The following is a 16,730-nucleotide window of genomic DNA, read 5'->3' as shown; positions in this document are numbered from 1 at the left end:
CCCAAATGCTAGTTCACCTATCCATCCAAGTACACTAAGGCACAAATCCTTAAAGCGGCTCTTATACTTAAGAGTGTTATCAAAAACATACTGCAGGCTTTTGAAGTTTGGTTGATTCATACCATGTGGCTGGCCACCTCTTCACTTAAGCCAGCTTAAAAAACAAGCCGAGGCCGGGCGCGGTGGCTCAAGCCTGTAATCCCAGCACTGTGGGAGGCCGAGGCGGGTGGATCACGAAGTCAAGAGATCGAGACCATCCTGGTCAACATGGTGAAACCCCGTCTCTACTAAAAAATACAAAATATTAGCTGGGCATGGTGGCGCATGCCTGTAATCCCAGCTACTCAGGAGGCTGAGGCAGGAGAATTGCCTGAACCTGGGAGGCGGAGGTTGCGGTGAGCCGAGATCGCGCTATTGCACTCCAGCCTGGGTAACAAGAGCGAAACTCCGTCTCAAAAAAAAAAAAAAAAAACAACAACAACAAGCCGAAACACTGCTCAGTTTAGAATGTAGACACTAACACAGGAGCAAACAACACTTTGAATTATTTTTTCAGTTCATTCACCACCGAAGACAAACAGACAACACACGCACGCGCACACACACACACACACACACACACACACGCATATAATCTACCAACATATAAACACCACAGGCAAACTATTTCAAAGCTACAATATGTACACATTACCTTTTCCGACCAGACCAGGGAGATGCTTTTAGAAACAGCCTGTTAACAGCCCCTCACATTGCTGTTTAACAATCCGTTTATAGCCCATCACAAAGCCAAGCCTCCAAGGAGATATATTTTACATCTATATGTTAGGTTTCTTCGCCACAACAAGGCTGGGCTTTGTGTAATCGTTGCCTCTACCTGCTAGAAAACAGATTATACCATCATTTCTGTAACTCATCATCCCATGAGCATGCAACACATGTGGCATATAATGCAAACAGAGTCACAGTCACAAACCCTGGAATAAATGCAGGACGATGCCCAAGAAAGCACAGGCCATTCCATACAGGCCTGACGAAAGCTAAAAATAACCCACTGAGGCATTGTGTCGGCTACCCTCTCACTGTTCTCCCTTAGAGCATGCTTACTCTAACCTCCAGCGTTGGTGCTCAAGCTTGAGCCTTCAGTGACTATCCCCAGGAAGGTGGATTATGGAGAAATATTTCAATGTACTTCAATTATGAGTCCATTTATGCACACAAATGCAGATAAAGACTGAACCTGAATTGTGCGTTTTCTCCTAAAGCCTGACATTTGTGCCCTGGGGCAGAAGGACCAGCTGAGAGATGCCCCTTTTGGCAAATGGTATAACAGAAACCTCTCAAGTGCTAAGCATGCTCAATCGCCCAAGACCCACCCAGCCAACAGGACTAATTCCTGCCTTACCCTGCCCAGTGCACAGCAAGAAGTTTCCCGAAGAGGCACAATCTTGTCCATAAAGACCCCACTTGAGGTCCCAAAAGATTAAAGGGAGAGCACCCTAATAATATGACACCCTAGGATGAATCACTGACACCAGTTTGGGGACAGGGCTGTGAAGAAAATTCTTTCCAATGATCTATTTGGCATGTAGCCTGGCAGAAACATGTACATAAAGAGTAACTGGGATTTCCCAAACTAAGCTCTGCAGGTCATCCAAAAGTGCACCCAAATAAGAAATAGTGGCCGGGCGCGGTGGCTCAAGCCTGTAATCCCAGCACTTTGGGAGGCAGAGGCGGGTGGATCACGAGGTCAAGAGATCGAGACCATCCTGGTCAACATGGTGAAACCCTGTCTCTACTAAAAATACAAAAAATTAGCTGGGCATGGTGGCGTGTGCCTGTAATCCCAGCTACTCAGGAGGCTGAGGCAGGAGAATTGCCTGAACCCAGGAGGCGGAGGTTGCGGTGAGCCGAGATCGCGCCATTGCAATCCAGCCTGGGTAACAAGAGCGAAACTCCGTCTCAAAAAAAAAAAAAAAAAAAAAAAAAAAAAAAAGAAATAGTGTGCTGTGAACTCACACTCACCTATAACCTACACATAAGCCAACCAAGAGGCAGGAAGACTATATTCTTATCCACCCACACCTCCTCCATGGTAAACCTTCAAAGACCACAGCTGAAATGAAAATGTACACAGACCATCTTTCCCTTAAATCAGACTGTTCAACACGATGGCTAACAAAAAACGTACACACAGACATTCCCCCTGGTTCAGAGAAGCTCCATTTGGCCATTTTACCAAGTTTTGCAAGACAGAGACATTCTCAGAAGAATGGGCTAATGTTAGTGACTTGCGCCACTGGGCCCACCTCTTCCCTCTTTGCTGGAATGAGGCCTTGCAATGGGACTTGCTGGCTCCTCTACCTTTCTCCCTTCTTGCATTTTTAAGTTTTTTTTTTTTTCCCCACTCTGGGGCCTTATCTCATATCTCTCCCATCAGGGCAAACTGGTGCCTTGCACCCAAAAGATAAGGAAATATGCTGCTGTCCGTGTCAGTGCCTCCTTGTTCATTTTCTAAGGGTAGGTAGCTTTGAAGAGATAAGGTCCTGGGAAGGGTGGGAACATGCAAGACAGGTGCACTAGCAGGTGCCCTACTTGAGATGTCACCTAACACCTAGGTCCCTTTGCTCACTGCCCTGCCTGTCTCGGCAAAAGTTAAAGATACTCTTACAGCACACTGCAAAAGATTAGGGGATCACCACTCCAGCCTTCCTGTGCTCGCCAACATTCCCCCTAGATTCCATTGTGTTCCAAAGCCACATCTGACCTACAGCTGACTTCTGCCTGCAGAGGAGCTCACCCTCACCTTCTCACTCACAGCCCTGACAGACACAAGGAGCCTCGGCGATGCAAAGAAGCAGAACACAAAATTCAGAAAGGGAGCCTTTGTTTCTTTGATTCTCCGAGGGAAAACACTCTTACCTCACCAGCTGGTATGCCCTTTCCTTCCACCTCACCCTAAAGTATTAGCGTCAGCAGAAGAAGGACTAAATGGCACAAAGTCAAAGAAGCTGGCTGCTGTCCAGGGGACTGGAGGTATAGTCAGCCAAATCAGGTCATTCAGGTCTCAAAGTCAGGAGGAACAGGAGACTTACCGAGGCTGAGGAATCTGTGTTACCCAGAGTTTATCCCCAAAACCATAACTCTCCCACCAGGTTCACCTCGCTTTGAATAAAGACTAGATCAAAAGGTGCAAACTGAAAGTGAAGCCTGTCCTGCTGTCCCCAGCCATCACTGGCCATTAGTGGCAATCAAGACCTATTAGTCGGGAGAACCACGGGTCTCAAAAGCGCAAAGCACCCGTGAAGTGAACTCATGACACAGATCTTTAAAATCTCCTAGATCTCAAGTCAAAAAGAGGACAAGATGGCTGGGTGCCATGGTTCATGCCTATAATCCCAGCACTCTGGGAGGCCCAGGTGGGAGAACAGCTTGAGCCCAGGAGTTCGAGAGCAACCTGGGCAACAAAGCAAGACCTTGTCTCTACAAAAAGTTTTTTTTTTTTAAACTAGACAGGTGAGGTTGTAAGCCTGTAGTCCTAGCTACTCCACAGGCTGAGGCAAGAGGATCACTTGAGCCCGGGAGTTGAGGTGACAGTGAGCAATCATCATGCCACTGTACTTCAGCATGGGTGACAGAGCAAGAGCTTAAAGAAAAGAGGATACAGCAATTACAAAATGTACCAGCAATCCAATCCTTCAGATGTGCCATTTTTCTAAAACCTATGACAGGGACTTGGGATATGGGTACACAAAGAGGCCCAAAGAAAAAGAACTCTCCTCTGTCCCTTTGGGTGCCTGGCCTGTGATCTCAGGTCAATACATGAAAATAATTAGTGGACCCATAGAGGTGATCCAGGAGACACTACAATGAGGCTTACTCTAGCCAGAGTCTGATTTGACCGCCAAGGACAGTCTGGGAAAGACAAATGGTCTGGATATAACAACCAATAATAAACTTGAGAGATAGTTCCTTCCCTAGTCTGAGCTCTTCAAAGCAGTTAACAAAAGAGCTTAGCAAATTCCCATCTCCGCCCCCCACCCTTTTTTTTTTTTTGAAATAGAGTCTCGCTGTGTCATCCAGGCTGGAGTGCAGTGGCGCAATTTCAGCTCACTACAACATCCGCCTCCCGGGCTCAAGCGATTCTCCTGGCTCGGCCTCCCAAGAAGCTGGGATTACAGGTGCATGCCACCACACCCAGTTAATTTTTGTAGTAGAGACAGGATTTTACCATGTTGGCCAGGCTGGTCTCAAACACCTAACCTCAGGTGATTCACCTGCCTTGGCCTCCCAAAGTGCTGGGATTACAGGCTTGAGCCACCGCACCCCACCCCATCTCCCTTTTTATTAAGTCTCCATAATACTTCCTCCTGCCTAGCCTAGTGCAGATCTACTTGTCTGCGTATTAGTCAGTAGGCTTTAAACCATACTTATTCTAAATTGTCCCTTGACTTTGATTTTTTGTTGATATATAATAGCTATACATATTTTAGGGGTACATGTGAATTTTGGTATCTGTGCATATGTGTAATGATCAGATTAGGGTGGCTGGCATATCCCTTGCCTCAAACATTTTTCTTTTGTGTTGGGAACATTACAATTCTTCTCTTCTAGCTATTGTGAAATACACAATAAATTACTGTTAACTCTAATTTCCCTACTGTACCAACGAATACTATAACTTATTCCTTCTATCTAGCTGTATTTTTGTGCCCCTTCGCCAACTTCTCTTTATGCCTTGACCTTGATTCATTACAGACCCTGGCACCTCTCCAGGTCACACATGCAGTACGGTGGGCTGACCTGGGCCCTCCCTCTTCCTTTCTCACCTCTTAGCAGTGCCAGAACTTCCACTGCCACACCTAGATTCACACTTTCACTAGGGAAACAAGACAACATGTTGCGGGAATGGTTAACTGGAGAGAGATGTTTTTTTTTTTTTTTTTGAGACAGAGTCTTGCTTTGTCGTCAGGTGCCAGGCTGGAGTGCAGTGGCACGGTCTCGGCTCACTGCAACCTCCGCCTCCTGGGTTCAAGCAATCCTTCTGCCTCAGCCTCCCGACTAGCTGGGACTACAGGCGCACGCCACCACGCCCAGCTAATTTTTGTATTTTTAGTAGAGACGGGGTTTCACCATGCTGGCCAGGATGGTCTCGATCACTTGACCTCGTGATCCACCCACCTCAGCCTCCCAAAGTGCCAGGATTACAGGCATGAGCCACCGCAGCCAAGAGATAGGCTTTTCTCTGGAATTCGATTTTTTAAATTACAAGCCTTATTTCTATCGGCAGCTTATTTTTTCCAGGAAATGCTTTAGAGTCAGCACGTTATCATCTTTGGCTATGGCCTCCTCACGTATAGGGGACGTAAGTGAAACAGGATTACTGACCTCATCAAACAGATAAGTCCTAAAAAAGATAAAATTGCACAGCCTGTCATAACCTACTGGAGAGGGGACAGGACAGCTGAGAAGAAAATCACAAACTTCCACTTGTGGTTTCCAGGAGGAGGTCAGATGAGCAGTTTCTCTCCAAACCTAAACCCTTGATTCAAGGGTCTGAAGTAGCCCGCGCTTATTTCGTGGGGCAGGAGGGAGAAGTAGGTGACATTTTCTCCACAATTCCTCAGAAAGGGACATCTTCCAGTCTATAGTTCATCTTCTCATTTGCCATGTACATACAAGGAATGACTCAGGATCGAATTTAGGTCCACAGCAAGAATACAACTGCTGAAAAGGACACTTCAGTCCCTTCACATCTGCTACAGAGGAAGGTTCCCCCATGCCCCAAAGTAACAAATTTGGCCTTTTCAAATTCTTCTGTATAATTAAACTTCCACGAAGGGCCATCTACTCCCTGTTCTTGAAAGTGAACATTCACCAGTCCACAGCAAACAGTGTCTGTTCTGTGGTCAGACAGACATGGAACTGCCTGGGAAACAAAAGCAGACTAGAGAATTGATGCTCTCTTTCAAGTCTCACCCCAGTCGCAAATAATAAGCAACTGTATGAAGCAGCAGATCCCTGAATAGGTTCAAATACTTGAGCGCTGAGTAATAATTCTAGTTAGACCCACTGTACGGTACTTCCAGACTTAGGTTTTTTCCTTTGCTTTCATCTCTGGAAACTTATTCAGAACCACATTAGCTATTCCTTCAAAATTCTGCTGTAAGATGCAAAAGGCATTTGCTATTATCATATAATTGCACTTGGCTCATCTCTCCTATTGTTGAGGCTTGTATTCAATTAAAGTTAAAATGAGAGCTTTTTTGAGCACTGACTGAGTGACCTCAGCTCTGTGAACAACTCAATGGGATAATGACAGGAGCACTGTGCGGGGAGTCAGCTGACTTGGGAGGCCTAGATTTTAGTTCATATGGCACCACCAACCAGTCATGTGAGCTTGAGCAAGGCCATTCACATCCCTGGCCAGGGGCTGGGAGCGGCAGCTCACACCTGTAATCCTAGCACTTTAGGAGGCTGAGGTGGGCAGATCACTTGAGGTCAGGAGTTCGAGACCAGCCTGGCCAAAATGGTGAAACCCCCATCTCTACTAAAAATACAAAAATTAGCTGGGCACGGTGGTGCACACCTGTAATCCCAGCTACTTGGGAGGCTAAGGCAGGAGAATCGCTTGAACCTGGAAGGTGGAGGTTGCACTGCAGCCTGGGTAACAGAGCAAGACTCTGTCTCAAAAACAAAAACAAAACCAAAAAACCATCCCCTGGCCTCTGTATTCTCAACTGTATAATGTGGGCACAGAACCAGAAAATCTCTAGCCCCTTCCAGATCCACATGTTGTGGAAGACGCATAAAGAAGGAGAACTAATTTTTTAACAGCATAAGCCACTACATTAGGCGATGTACATATCCCAACAACCCTAAGAGACACGCATTTTTATTACTACTGCAGATGCGTTAGCAGGTTCATGATTAAGTAACTTGAACAAGTTCAAGAACCAGGGTTCATGAGTCTGTCTATTCCACTGTCTGTGCTCTTCCCCTAGGATCATCCACAGCATGGCAGTGAGGGACAGCCCTTTTCTGAGCACCTTACAATCCCTTTAAGGGAAGTCAGCTTTACAGGTGAGAACCAAAGAACAACATAAGACAGAACAAAATGCAAGTCAAAATCTAAAGGCGTGGTGATTGGAATCGAACTGTGGCAACACTAACGCCGCTGGGCACGCTCACCAACGGCAACACAACCTTTTTGGGTCATCCAGGAAATGAAATCGTTTTCCCTACATCTGACTCCCACATACAAAAGGAAAATACCCCCAAGAGGCCATGAGGCCTCACCAGCCTGCAGATGCATTGGCTACCTCTTGTTTTCATGGGGGAGTATTTCTCATAAATCATTCATCCAAATAACTGAAGATTAGCCTTTTAAAACTTAACATTATTCTTATGCCAACCATTTTTGTTAGATATCTTTCCAAAATACATTGCATTCTTCTTCACTTCTTAAATCTCATAACATGAACTCTGTCTTTCACCTGGAAGTCACAATGATGAACACTAATATCATGTCATGTGAATCTTCAAAAGGAAGCTACGCTTTCTGAATTCCTGCCTGCTTTTTCTCATTTTTCCTATGCTATGATCTTAGAGGAACACAGACCTAGGATGGAACACTGATTCTGACTCTGGCTTGATTAATTAGGAATGTGATCTCAAGCAAGCTATTTAAATTTCACAAGACTCAGTTTCCTCATCTGTTTCATGAGAAATTTGGATGATGCTCTCTGAATCCCCTCTCCACGACACACCTCTTTCTTTCTCTGTTTCTTTCTGTACATCTGCTCTGAAGACTCTCTTCATCAAAACCGTTCAAAATCAGAAATGTATAAAGTCATATGGCCAAAATGCTCTCTTCATTCCAAAAAATTAGAACAGGCGAGTTGGGTCAGGCCAATGAGAGACGAGTCAAAAAAAGATGATTCCTTTTGTTATCAGGGAAAATCAGGGATTTTCTGAAATAGATTTCTGGAAATCGCATAATGTTACAGATATACATGAGAGAGGGTTTAAGAAAAACAAAAACATTGTGTTTATGAATTGTGTGAAAAGCTTTAAAAGGGGGGAAAAAAGGGTTGTTTAAGGAGAAGCAACTGACCAGGGAGTAAAGCAGGCGAAGAAGGTGTCCCAAGGCCGGGCAGGATGAGGGCACAACCTCTCTGACTTTGGACCACTTCACCAAGGAGCCATTAGCCCCGGAGGAAGATAAAAACAGAGAAGGAAAGGAAAGGCCTCTGAGAAAAACATGAAGGGCCCAAAATGAAACCCATCAAAAGACAAAATCTCACCAGAGGACATCAGGGACTGGTGTAAATATGGAAAACTTAGACATTCATTCCACAGTGGGTGGTGGCTTGGTGTGACCATCTGGTTGTCCCCACTACTTGTGTAATGGCTGGGAAGACCCATCTTCAGAGGAAACTGGGAAGCAGAGGAAATTCAGAACCTCTGCAAGCACTTCTGCCAGCTCTATTCCTGCCGCTCCTCTCAGCTTATGTAACGAGCCACCAGCCGCCAGTTACTCTGTTTCCTAGTTTTCTTCGCAAAGATGGCGGCTGCACTTTGGAATAGACTCCTAGAAAATACTTTGGAATTAGAGTCCCACAGTATAGATTCTGGCCCTAGCTTTGCCACTTACAGCCCGGGAGATCTTGGGCTGAGACATCACTTAACCTCTCTGGGCTTCAGTTTCCTCATTTGCAGAGTGAAAACTGCATCCCTGAGAGAGCTCTGAAGAGTAAATGAGATAATGTATATAAAACAGTGCAAGGACCAGCATGCAGTAGGATTCAATAAATGATGCTGGTGATGATGATGGAGGAAGAGGAAGAAGAGGAAGAAGGAAAAGGGGAAGAAGAAAGTGCTGCGTAATAAATCACTGTATAGCTCTAAGCTACTGCTGGTTGTTCTAGAATGACAGCCACTAAAACAGCAGATGAACACTTTTACTTACAGAGAATTATAAAGTTTCAAAAACCCAAGCATTCTACAGTTTCCCAAAAGCGAAGTCCACAGAGCTGAGTGAGCAGTTCCGCTCATCTGAGAGTCCACACTTACCACGGAGTAATGCCTTCCCTCATCAAGCCTCTCGCCCACACTCTATTTAGACATTGACCATGCTGAACTATATATTTTCACTATCTAAGAAGAAAAGGTTATCAAACAAATTAACAGAGCAAATAAAATGTGTGGTAATATCTGGACACTTTAGGAACAGTTCCAAGCACATGGGAGTACTAGTTTCTACCCAGTGGATAATGTGGAACACAAGTTATTTTTGCCTATACATTGGAGCTTTCCCTGAGGTGCCCCAGTAAGCAACACTTCATGAGTTTGGCTTCTGTATGTTCAGAAAATCAATAAAAATGTGTTTGTTTTTTAATAGGGTATAATTCTAACTTTCGCTAATTTAGGTCTGGCAGTGAACAGTCTTTAAGCTGGGCCCCTTTCGGCGTGGGAACCCTGAGTGAACGCACACTCATTCTACTCAACAAATACACACAGAGACTGGTTCCCAACACACATCTAACAACAAATACGGCCGCGGTGGACTCTTGCCTGAAAACAAGCTCCAAGGTTGTCTCTAAAGTAGTATTCACAGGGAGAAAAAAATGTCATTTCTATGTCGCACACCCTACGGGGCTTCACCTGACCCTGAATCACTCGGCTGGGAGATTCATACCAAAGGTCAAGTTTGAAAAATTGGTTAAAAAAAAATGAAACCACTGTGCAAGTTATTCCCAGCAACCCTGTGCCCCCACCTGGCCCCCAGCCCTTCCCGAGTGTGCACAAATACAGCTGCGCTCAGAGGAGCAGGATGTGGACTAGCTCTGCCTGCCTCTGGTGCTCACATTTGGGGTTTTTTTGCCCTTACTTATCCTGAGGAGGATACTTTCCACAGCCACTTCTCTAGGGCCAGCTGCCACGCTTTTAGCTTTGGCTATGTGAAACAGGGAGCTTACTACACAGAAATTAAAGTATAAATAGGATTGGCTGATCCTTGATAAAACAGCTTACAGCCCACCCAAGGGGCCTTCAGCCCAAACAGAACTCCCAAGTCCTCATGCACTGTGTGTGTGTGTGTGTGTGTGTGTATGTGAATGTGTGTGTATACGTGTGTATATATGTGTGTACATATGTATGTGTGTGTATGTATATGTATGTGTGTGCTGCAGCAATATATACATACCGTACGTATCTATTGTATGTGTGTGTATATGTGTATGTTCATATACACGCACATACACGCATACAATATATACATACGGTATGTATATATTGCTGCAAATAGTGGTGCCAATACAAGTCTGGCAGGGCTTTCTTCCCTCACCCCCTCCCTCCTACTACTTCCTCTTCTCACACCTGACCAGACCCCAGTGGCCCATTTCTTCCCCCACATACCATCTTCCTTGGCACATACCCCCATGCCCTCAGACCAGCTGGCTTGTGATTAAAATGGACCAAGCTAGGAAGTGCCAGAGAGTGAAGCCTATTGTATCGAGTTTCCTTGGCCTTTTATAGGGACATGCCATGAACCCAGAGAATGCAGTGGCCTGAGAACCTGTAGGCCTGTATCCTCCAAACCTGGTTCACTCACCTATGGGCTGAAGCAGACCCCTTAGCTCTCTGGATCCCCTCCCTGTAAAAAACAGGAGGTTGGTCCAGGTGATCTCTAAGGTCTCTCAACTCTGAATGTCTGAAAGTTCCCTAATTCTATTGTCAACAGAGCTGGGGGACACTTAGAAGCCTGCTAATCTGAACTTGTTAAAGCAATTCCTCAAGTCCCTTTGTTGTATCTTTTACTCAATTTCCTTGTTAATTTTGGCACAAAAGCAGTTTTTGAGAATTTTATCAAAATAATAAAACAGGCTGGGCACAGTGGCTCACACCTGTAATCTCAGCATTTTGGAAGGCTGAGGCCGGCAGATCACTTGAGGTCAGGAGTTCAAGAGCAGCCTGGCCAACACAGTGAAACCCCCATCTCTACTAAAGTACAAATATTAGCTGGACATGGTGGCAGGCACCTGTAATCCCAGCTACTTGGGATTACAAGGCAGGAGAATTGCTTGAACCCAGGAGGAAGACGTTGCAATAAGCAGAGATCATACCACTGAATTCCAGTCTGGCGACAGAGCGAGACTCCATCTCCAAAAAAATAATCAGGAAACATTATTATATCAAAATTCTATTAATAAGAATTCGTGGACAGATCCCCGCCCCCCCGCCCCAGGAGTGCTCTAGCCCTCTCAAGGCTGTCCTGAGCCCTATTAAGTGCTTTCTGCAAGCGAACCAGTGGATCAAAGTGTTAAGTCACCCTGAGGTTACACACAGACAGAAAGAGGAAAGGGTACTGGCCTCCTCCCACCCCTCGTTTGACACCAGCAAACATTACTGAGAAATATTTCTGTGCCAGCTGCCAAGCTAGCTACTAGGACACCAAGATAATCATCGCTAAACCCAAGGAGCCCAGAGTCCAGAAGGAGAGATCTAAAGAGTCTCCCAGTTAGCGGCAAAATTTTAAAAACCAGATTTCCTTTTGCTATGGAAGCTGACTGATAAGGACAGCAGGGAAGGAGGGGACTAGAGACACTGTGTGACTCGTTTTTGTATTCTGGTTAGTCCTGGCCCACTAACACACTGTGCCAAGCCTGACAAAGGATTGTGTCTGCAAGGCCACAACCACCTTCCGCTGCAACTTGGCCAAACTTAGAACTGAACAGGTGACTCGAAGGTGAAGGCTGATGATGGAAAAGACAGCCTCTTCCTTCTTCCTGTGACCAGCAGTCAGCCATAAAATCGTCTTTAAAATAATTTGACTTTTTACAGAGAGTTGATCCTTTTCTTCCATTTAAACAACCTCAAATGGTCAGGAACTGAAGCATTTAAACTTCCATGATAACAGAGCCACAGCCTTCAAGGGAGCAGTCCCGTGTAGGGAAACAGTGAGAGGCTCAGTGAGAGTTTGGTGCTATTTACTAGTCCACCTCTCTTCTACTGTAAAAAGTGTGTGTTTGATATTAACTTCCCCAGGTGATGGGAGCACATTTACACAGTACAAAAGAAATAGAAAAGCCCCGATCAGGCATTCTTTGCGAGCCACCACCATATAAGCCATCTTTACAAAGGCGTCACTGATTGACCAATTCAGAAACTTTCACCTTGGAAACTCCACCCAAATAGGACACTGCTCTTTTCTAGCAGAGCGGACACTGCTCAGAAGTAAACAAAGTACTTCCCTCTGTGGCTGCCTCTGGTCAGGCTACTCCATGCTGCATCTCACCGGCCACTGAGGAACTGCCTGCCTGCTGACCCGCTGCTTGCAAGGAGTAAAAGCAAGTGAGGAAGGTTTCAGGAGTGGAGAGGAGGAGTGGGAGAAACCTCTCCATAGAGAGAAGCTTTTGTGTCACATGAGTTCAGTCTATCAGATTCATCAGCTCATCCTTGAAAACCTCTGACATTCGTTCTCCACTCCGCAGAAAAGCATATTGTTTACTGGACTCTAGAAGCAAGCAACTTGCTTGTGGGTTACCAGCAAACATTTTTTATTATGCTGTCACCGTACCACATCCCAAGGACTAAATGAAACGCAGCACACATCACCAGAACATTTCAGATGACCTGGAATAATCCCAGTCCTTATTACTGGAACACTGTGAATTAAACTCCATGAAAAGATACTCTTCACATATGTTCACCTAGACACATGCACAGTCTAAGCAAATACATACTGGTTCCATAAAGTACAATCCAAAGTAAAAGTGATGTTTTCCTTTCTGGTTAAGAACATTAAATCTATTTTAATTACAAAGAAGTACACAGTAATGAAAAGAGGCACCCTAAAAGAACTGAGTTGTAAGCAATAAGTAAAAAAATGATATGCAAATTATAGACACAATTTTTATGTTGCATTTAAGAAAGTGTCTTGCTTGGGATTGGTTCTGTATGTGTGTAAGGCAAGGGACTGTTGTACTCTTTTTCCGAGTGGAGCACAATGAAACAAACCGCTCAGCAGCAGTCTGTAACCAGCACACCACCGCAAGCCCATCAGAACGGTGGGGATGCAGTTCAGAAGAAGATCAAGAAAGGTCATAGAAAGCATCGCTTTCTGTTGTTTTCGCCCTAAAGTTACTGATCTGTAGTTGGTCCAGATTTTCCTGATGTCGGGTTTATTGCCACTGAGCTAAATACAATTTATTGATTGAATCCCCTACTATTTAGTTACCTCTGTGTTATGAAGTGTCAAATAAATTAGATTATCTATACCGCAGGATTTTTCTGAACTGGGTATAGAATCTAATTTCTACCGCAAAAGAAACTCGTTTTGAAGTATTAATATCAAAGTACCCTAAGTTCTTTAGTGTGGCACGCCCCATGCCCACAGACATACTGCCACCTCCAAAGATGTACAAACACAAAAGCCTAAAAGTTCCATTGGGCATTTTTATGAGGCAAAAACAAAGAAGCCCAACCCACCTTTTGATTTCACATTAGCCTTTCCTCAAACCCATGAAAATATCTTCTGATAAAAAACACCAAAATGTGATTCTAATTATAAAATAACCTAGTAAGCAAGTATGATGAACTACTGCCTTTCCCCTATACAGACTCTAACTGAAAGGCAGTGTTAAAACAGGAAAGAAAACAGGTTATTTGTCCATTGTTGCTGTAGTGTCCATTCAATGAACACACGTTAAATAGGCCAAACCAAAAACAAACTTCAGCAGCTTCAGCCTCTCACAGGAGCAGAAGGCTTTCTACCTGGGTACTGGTGGAACAGTGAAATGAATAAAGTGCACAATAAATGCAGCGATGGGAAAAATAACTAGGGTAGATGGATAAATCATCCTGCCTCCCAATGGTGGCAAACTTTACAACAACTTTTTAGAAGCAACAAACAGCAGCACCACAGTCTTTAGAGATATATAGGCATGCACACAAGCTACTGGGTAGCCCAATAGTGTGTTTACAAACATCCACTGCCCTGCATTTATAGTACTGCAAAACCGGCCAGAAAGCTGGGCGATTGCTGCTCTTAGATCCTCTCTGCACTGTCAAACACAGAAGGTCGTTTTGCCTGGTTGCTTAGTTCTTCCTCTCCCTGCATCACACGAGTTTTCTACTTCGGGATTGCTCAACTTTCATATGCATCAGAGTAAAATAACTATTCAGCAACTTGATTCACCTTGGTTTAAAAAAAAAAAAAATTCATTGTGCAATGCCCAGGAAAAGCTGACACCAGGGCTGTCTCTCCGACAGCGCTTGCAATTACAATCAGACGAGAGGGGGAAAATCCTGTCTGATCAGACCCAGAGAGTCCTTTAAATAAATAAATAAAAAGATTCTATCCCAGCGGGGACTGAAGAACTTTTTTTCTAAGAAAGACCACCCTTTGGGAACAAAAGTTACATTTCAGTCACATGTTGGGTGTAGGAATAGGGAGCAGGTTTTTTTTTTTTTTTTTTTTTTTTTTTTTTTAAGCGCACTAATTACGGGGGTGTTTTACAGTTCTGGAGACAATCCGGGTTGGTCCTGACCAATTGTGACCGGCATTTCATCGTCAAAAAGCGAGGGGGGGAGGGAGGGTGCCGAGGAGCCGGCAGGGGCTCGGTCGGGGGGGAGTAGCAAGGTTATGCTAAAGGGTACAGCCGCCGCCGCGAGCTGCAGCTCCTTCCCTCGCGCCCCAAATAATTTACTGCGAACAGAGCAACTGCAACAGCCCGATCTGAGGAGCCCAGCACGACTGCCTCGGCCGGTGCGGCTCAGGGTTTCCACCACCGAGAGGGGAGAGGAGAAGATTTTTACCTTAATGCTACACTGAGCAGGAGTCTCAGACATGTCTCACAGCGAGAGAGAGATCAGGAAGTTCTCAGGTTTTTTCCACTTTCCTTTCCTCTCCCCAACCCAGAAAGGCTCCGCCGCCAGCCGGACGCGGTCATTTAAGAAGTTTCTTCCAGCATCTCTCCCGGCAGCCGCCCCGGGGGTCTGAAGCGCGCGGGGCGGGGCGGGGCGGCCGGCGGAGTTGGGCGCGCGGGGCGGCGGGGGCGTGGGAGCCGGGCCCGAGCGCGGCGGCGGGGTCTGCAGGTCGCGGCGCGGCGCGGGGACCCGGGGTGCAGCCCGGCCGGCCTCCCGGTCTCTCCTCCCACCCGCAGCCGGCGCCCCCGCCCCCCGCCCTCCCGCCGCGGTTCCTCGCTCTCTCGAATGTTTTCCTTCCTGGAAGAGAGAAACTGAAAGGCAGAACTGAGAAAGCTCTTTGCTCATTGATCTTGAGAGTTTCAGTGCAGAAACTGACGTGAATTCCCAGCACTGAGCTCTGCCTCTTAAAGGAGCCACCAGGAAATAAAAGCTCGGGTTACAGCCCGGCATCGGGGAAATAAAAGCCGCGCGGGGGAGGGGCGGCCGCGGGGGCGCGGGCGGAGGAAACCCGGGGAGCGGGGCCGCGCGAGGCCGCGGCTGCGAGCGCCCGGGGCGAGCGGCGCAGCCCCCCAGGCCGGCCGGGTGCGGGCGCCCGCCCTCCACGCCGCGAGACCTCCAGCCGGCGGAGCCAATTTCCGGGCTTAAGGAAGACACCTTCAAAAAAACGTTACATCGTGGCCCCAGACACCACAAAACAGGTTTTATTAAACTCCTCCCACCTCCCCTGGCTCCGTCTCTTGGATACATCGACATACACACAAGGGTTTTGAAACGTTTCCCTAAGCGCAGATGCAACGAAAGTAATTATCTATGAAGGGTCATTCCGGTAAGGACGCGGCATCCGAAGGAGGAAATAAAACAATAGCCTTTGTTCTGCTTCTCGACCGCTGCCTCTTTAAGAGAATCCACCAGGAAATGGGAGATCGGGTTACAGCCTGCACACGGGGAAGTGTGGGGAGCGCGGGCGCCCGAGCGCGACGCCGGAGACAAAGCCGGGGCGGCCGCGCCGCAGACGCCTGGGGACCGCCGGGCGGGGGGGATTCCTGGGAAGGTGGGCGCCCCGGAAAGAGGTGGCGCCGCGAGCCCGCTTGGGGATGCGGCGGCCGCGGGCGCTTCCCTAGCCGAGCACGCGCTCCGGGAAGGGAAGGCTGCAGGGCAGTTATCAAAGGCAGCCGAGTTCCTTTTCCTGACCTCCCCCTCCTGTTTCGAAATCCACTGCCCTTTTAAAGAAATAGCGGCCGCTACCAACCGAAATAGGTGACTCGACTGAAAAGTTGGCAGGACGTGTTCTTGCAGATAATACCCCTTCCCAGGACCGCTTCTCTGAAACCGTCATCGGCCGGTTGATTGGATGGCCCTGGGATCCTGCAGGGGGAGAAATATTTGGTTGGAAAAGCAGTTAAGGGGAAGTTGAGGCCCATGGGACTGAGGGGTCTAGCCTTGAGCAAAAGTGGCCTGGTTATCTTTATATTATTATTTACAGCCTCTTCAGTTGCCCTGAAGTGTCCACCACCAAAGACTGAGAACATTATAATTATACTTAAATTCTAACCTTATTAACACATACATGGGGGTTTAGTATGTGGATGTGTAATGTAAAACAAACTTTGTTGTAATTTTGTCTTTATACGGTAATATATTAAATATAGTATAAATATGTATATGGCTGTATACACATATAATACCAATATGTTACCTGCGCCGGACCAGAACACATTTCCCCGAGTCTCCCCACCCTACAGATTTTTCCTACCCACTTCTTTCACCTCTCGACATTATAAAATGTGTTCAGGCTTGTA

The 16,730-nt window shown here is 46.4% G+C and overlaps 1 protein-coding gene across 4 annotated transcripts in view; it reads right to left on the bottom strand.

Moving 5' to 3' along the window:
• Positions 1-15,506, bottom strand: part of ETV6 (ETS variant transcription factor 6) — a 253,755-nt gene extending 238,249 nt beyond the window's left edge. For 2 of the 4 annotated variants that reach the window (XM_032253658.1, XM_032253659.1), the window contains exon 1: positions 14,821-15,030. Coding sequence is in view for 2 of the 4 variants with exons in the window: in XM_032253655.1 (XP_032109546.1) it covers positions 14,821-14,853 (33 nt within the window). In the remaining 2 variants the exon portion in view is untranslated. Of the gene's footprint in view, positions 1-14,820 lie in introns of all 4 variants that reach the window. The other 2 variants (XM_032253655.1, XM_032253656.1) reach the window with 2 other exon arrangements.
• Between the last annotated feature and the right edge of the window lie 1,224 nt (positions 15,507-16,730).

This window comes from Sapajus apella, unplaced genomic scaffold (genome assembly GCF_009761245.1).
Source record: "Sapajus apella isolate SASKATOON/1434 unplaced genomic scaffold, GSC_monkey_1.0 scaffold84, whole genome shotgun sequence".
NCBI classification, from domain to species: Eukaryota; Metazoa; Chordata; class Mammalia; order Primates; family Cebidae; genus Sapajus; species Sapajus apella.
This window is presented reverse-complemented; position numbering and strand designations above follow the sequence as displayed.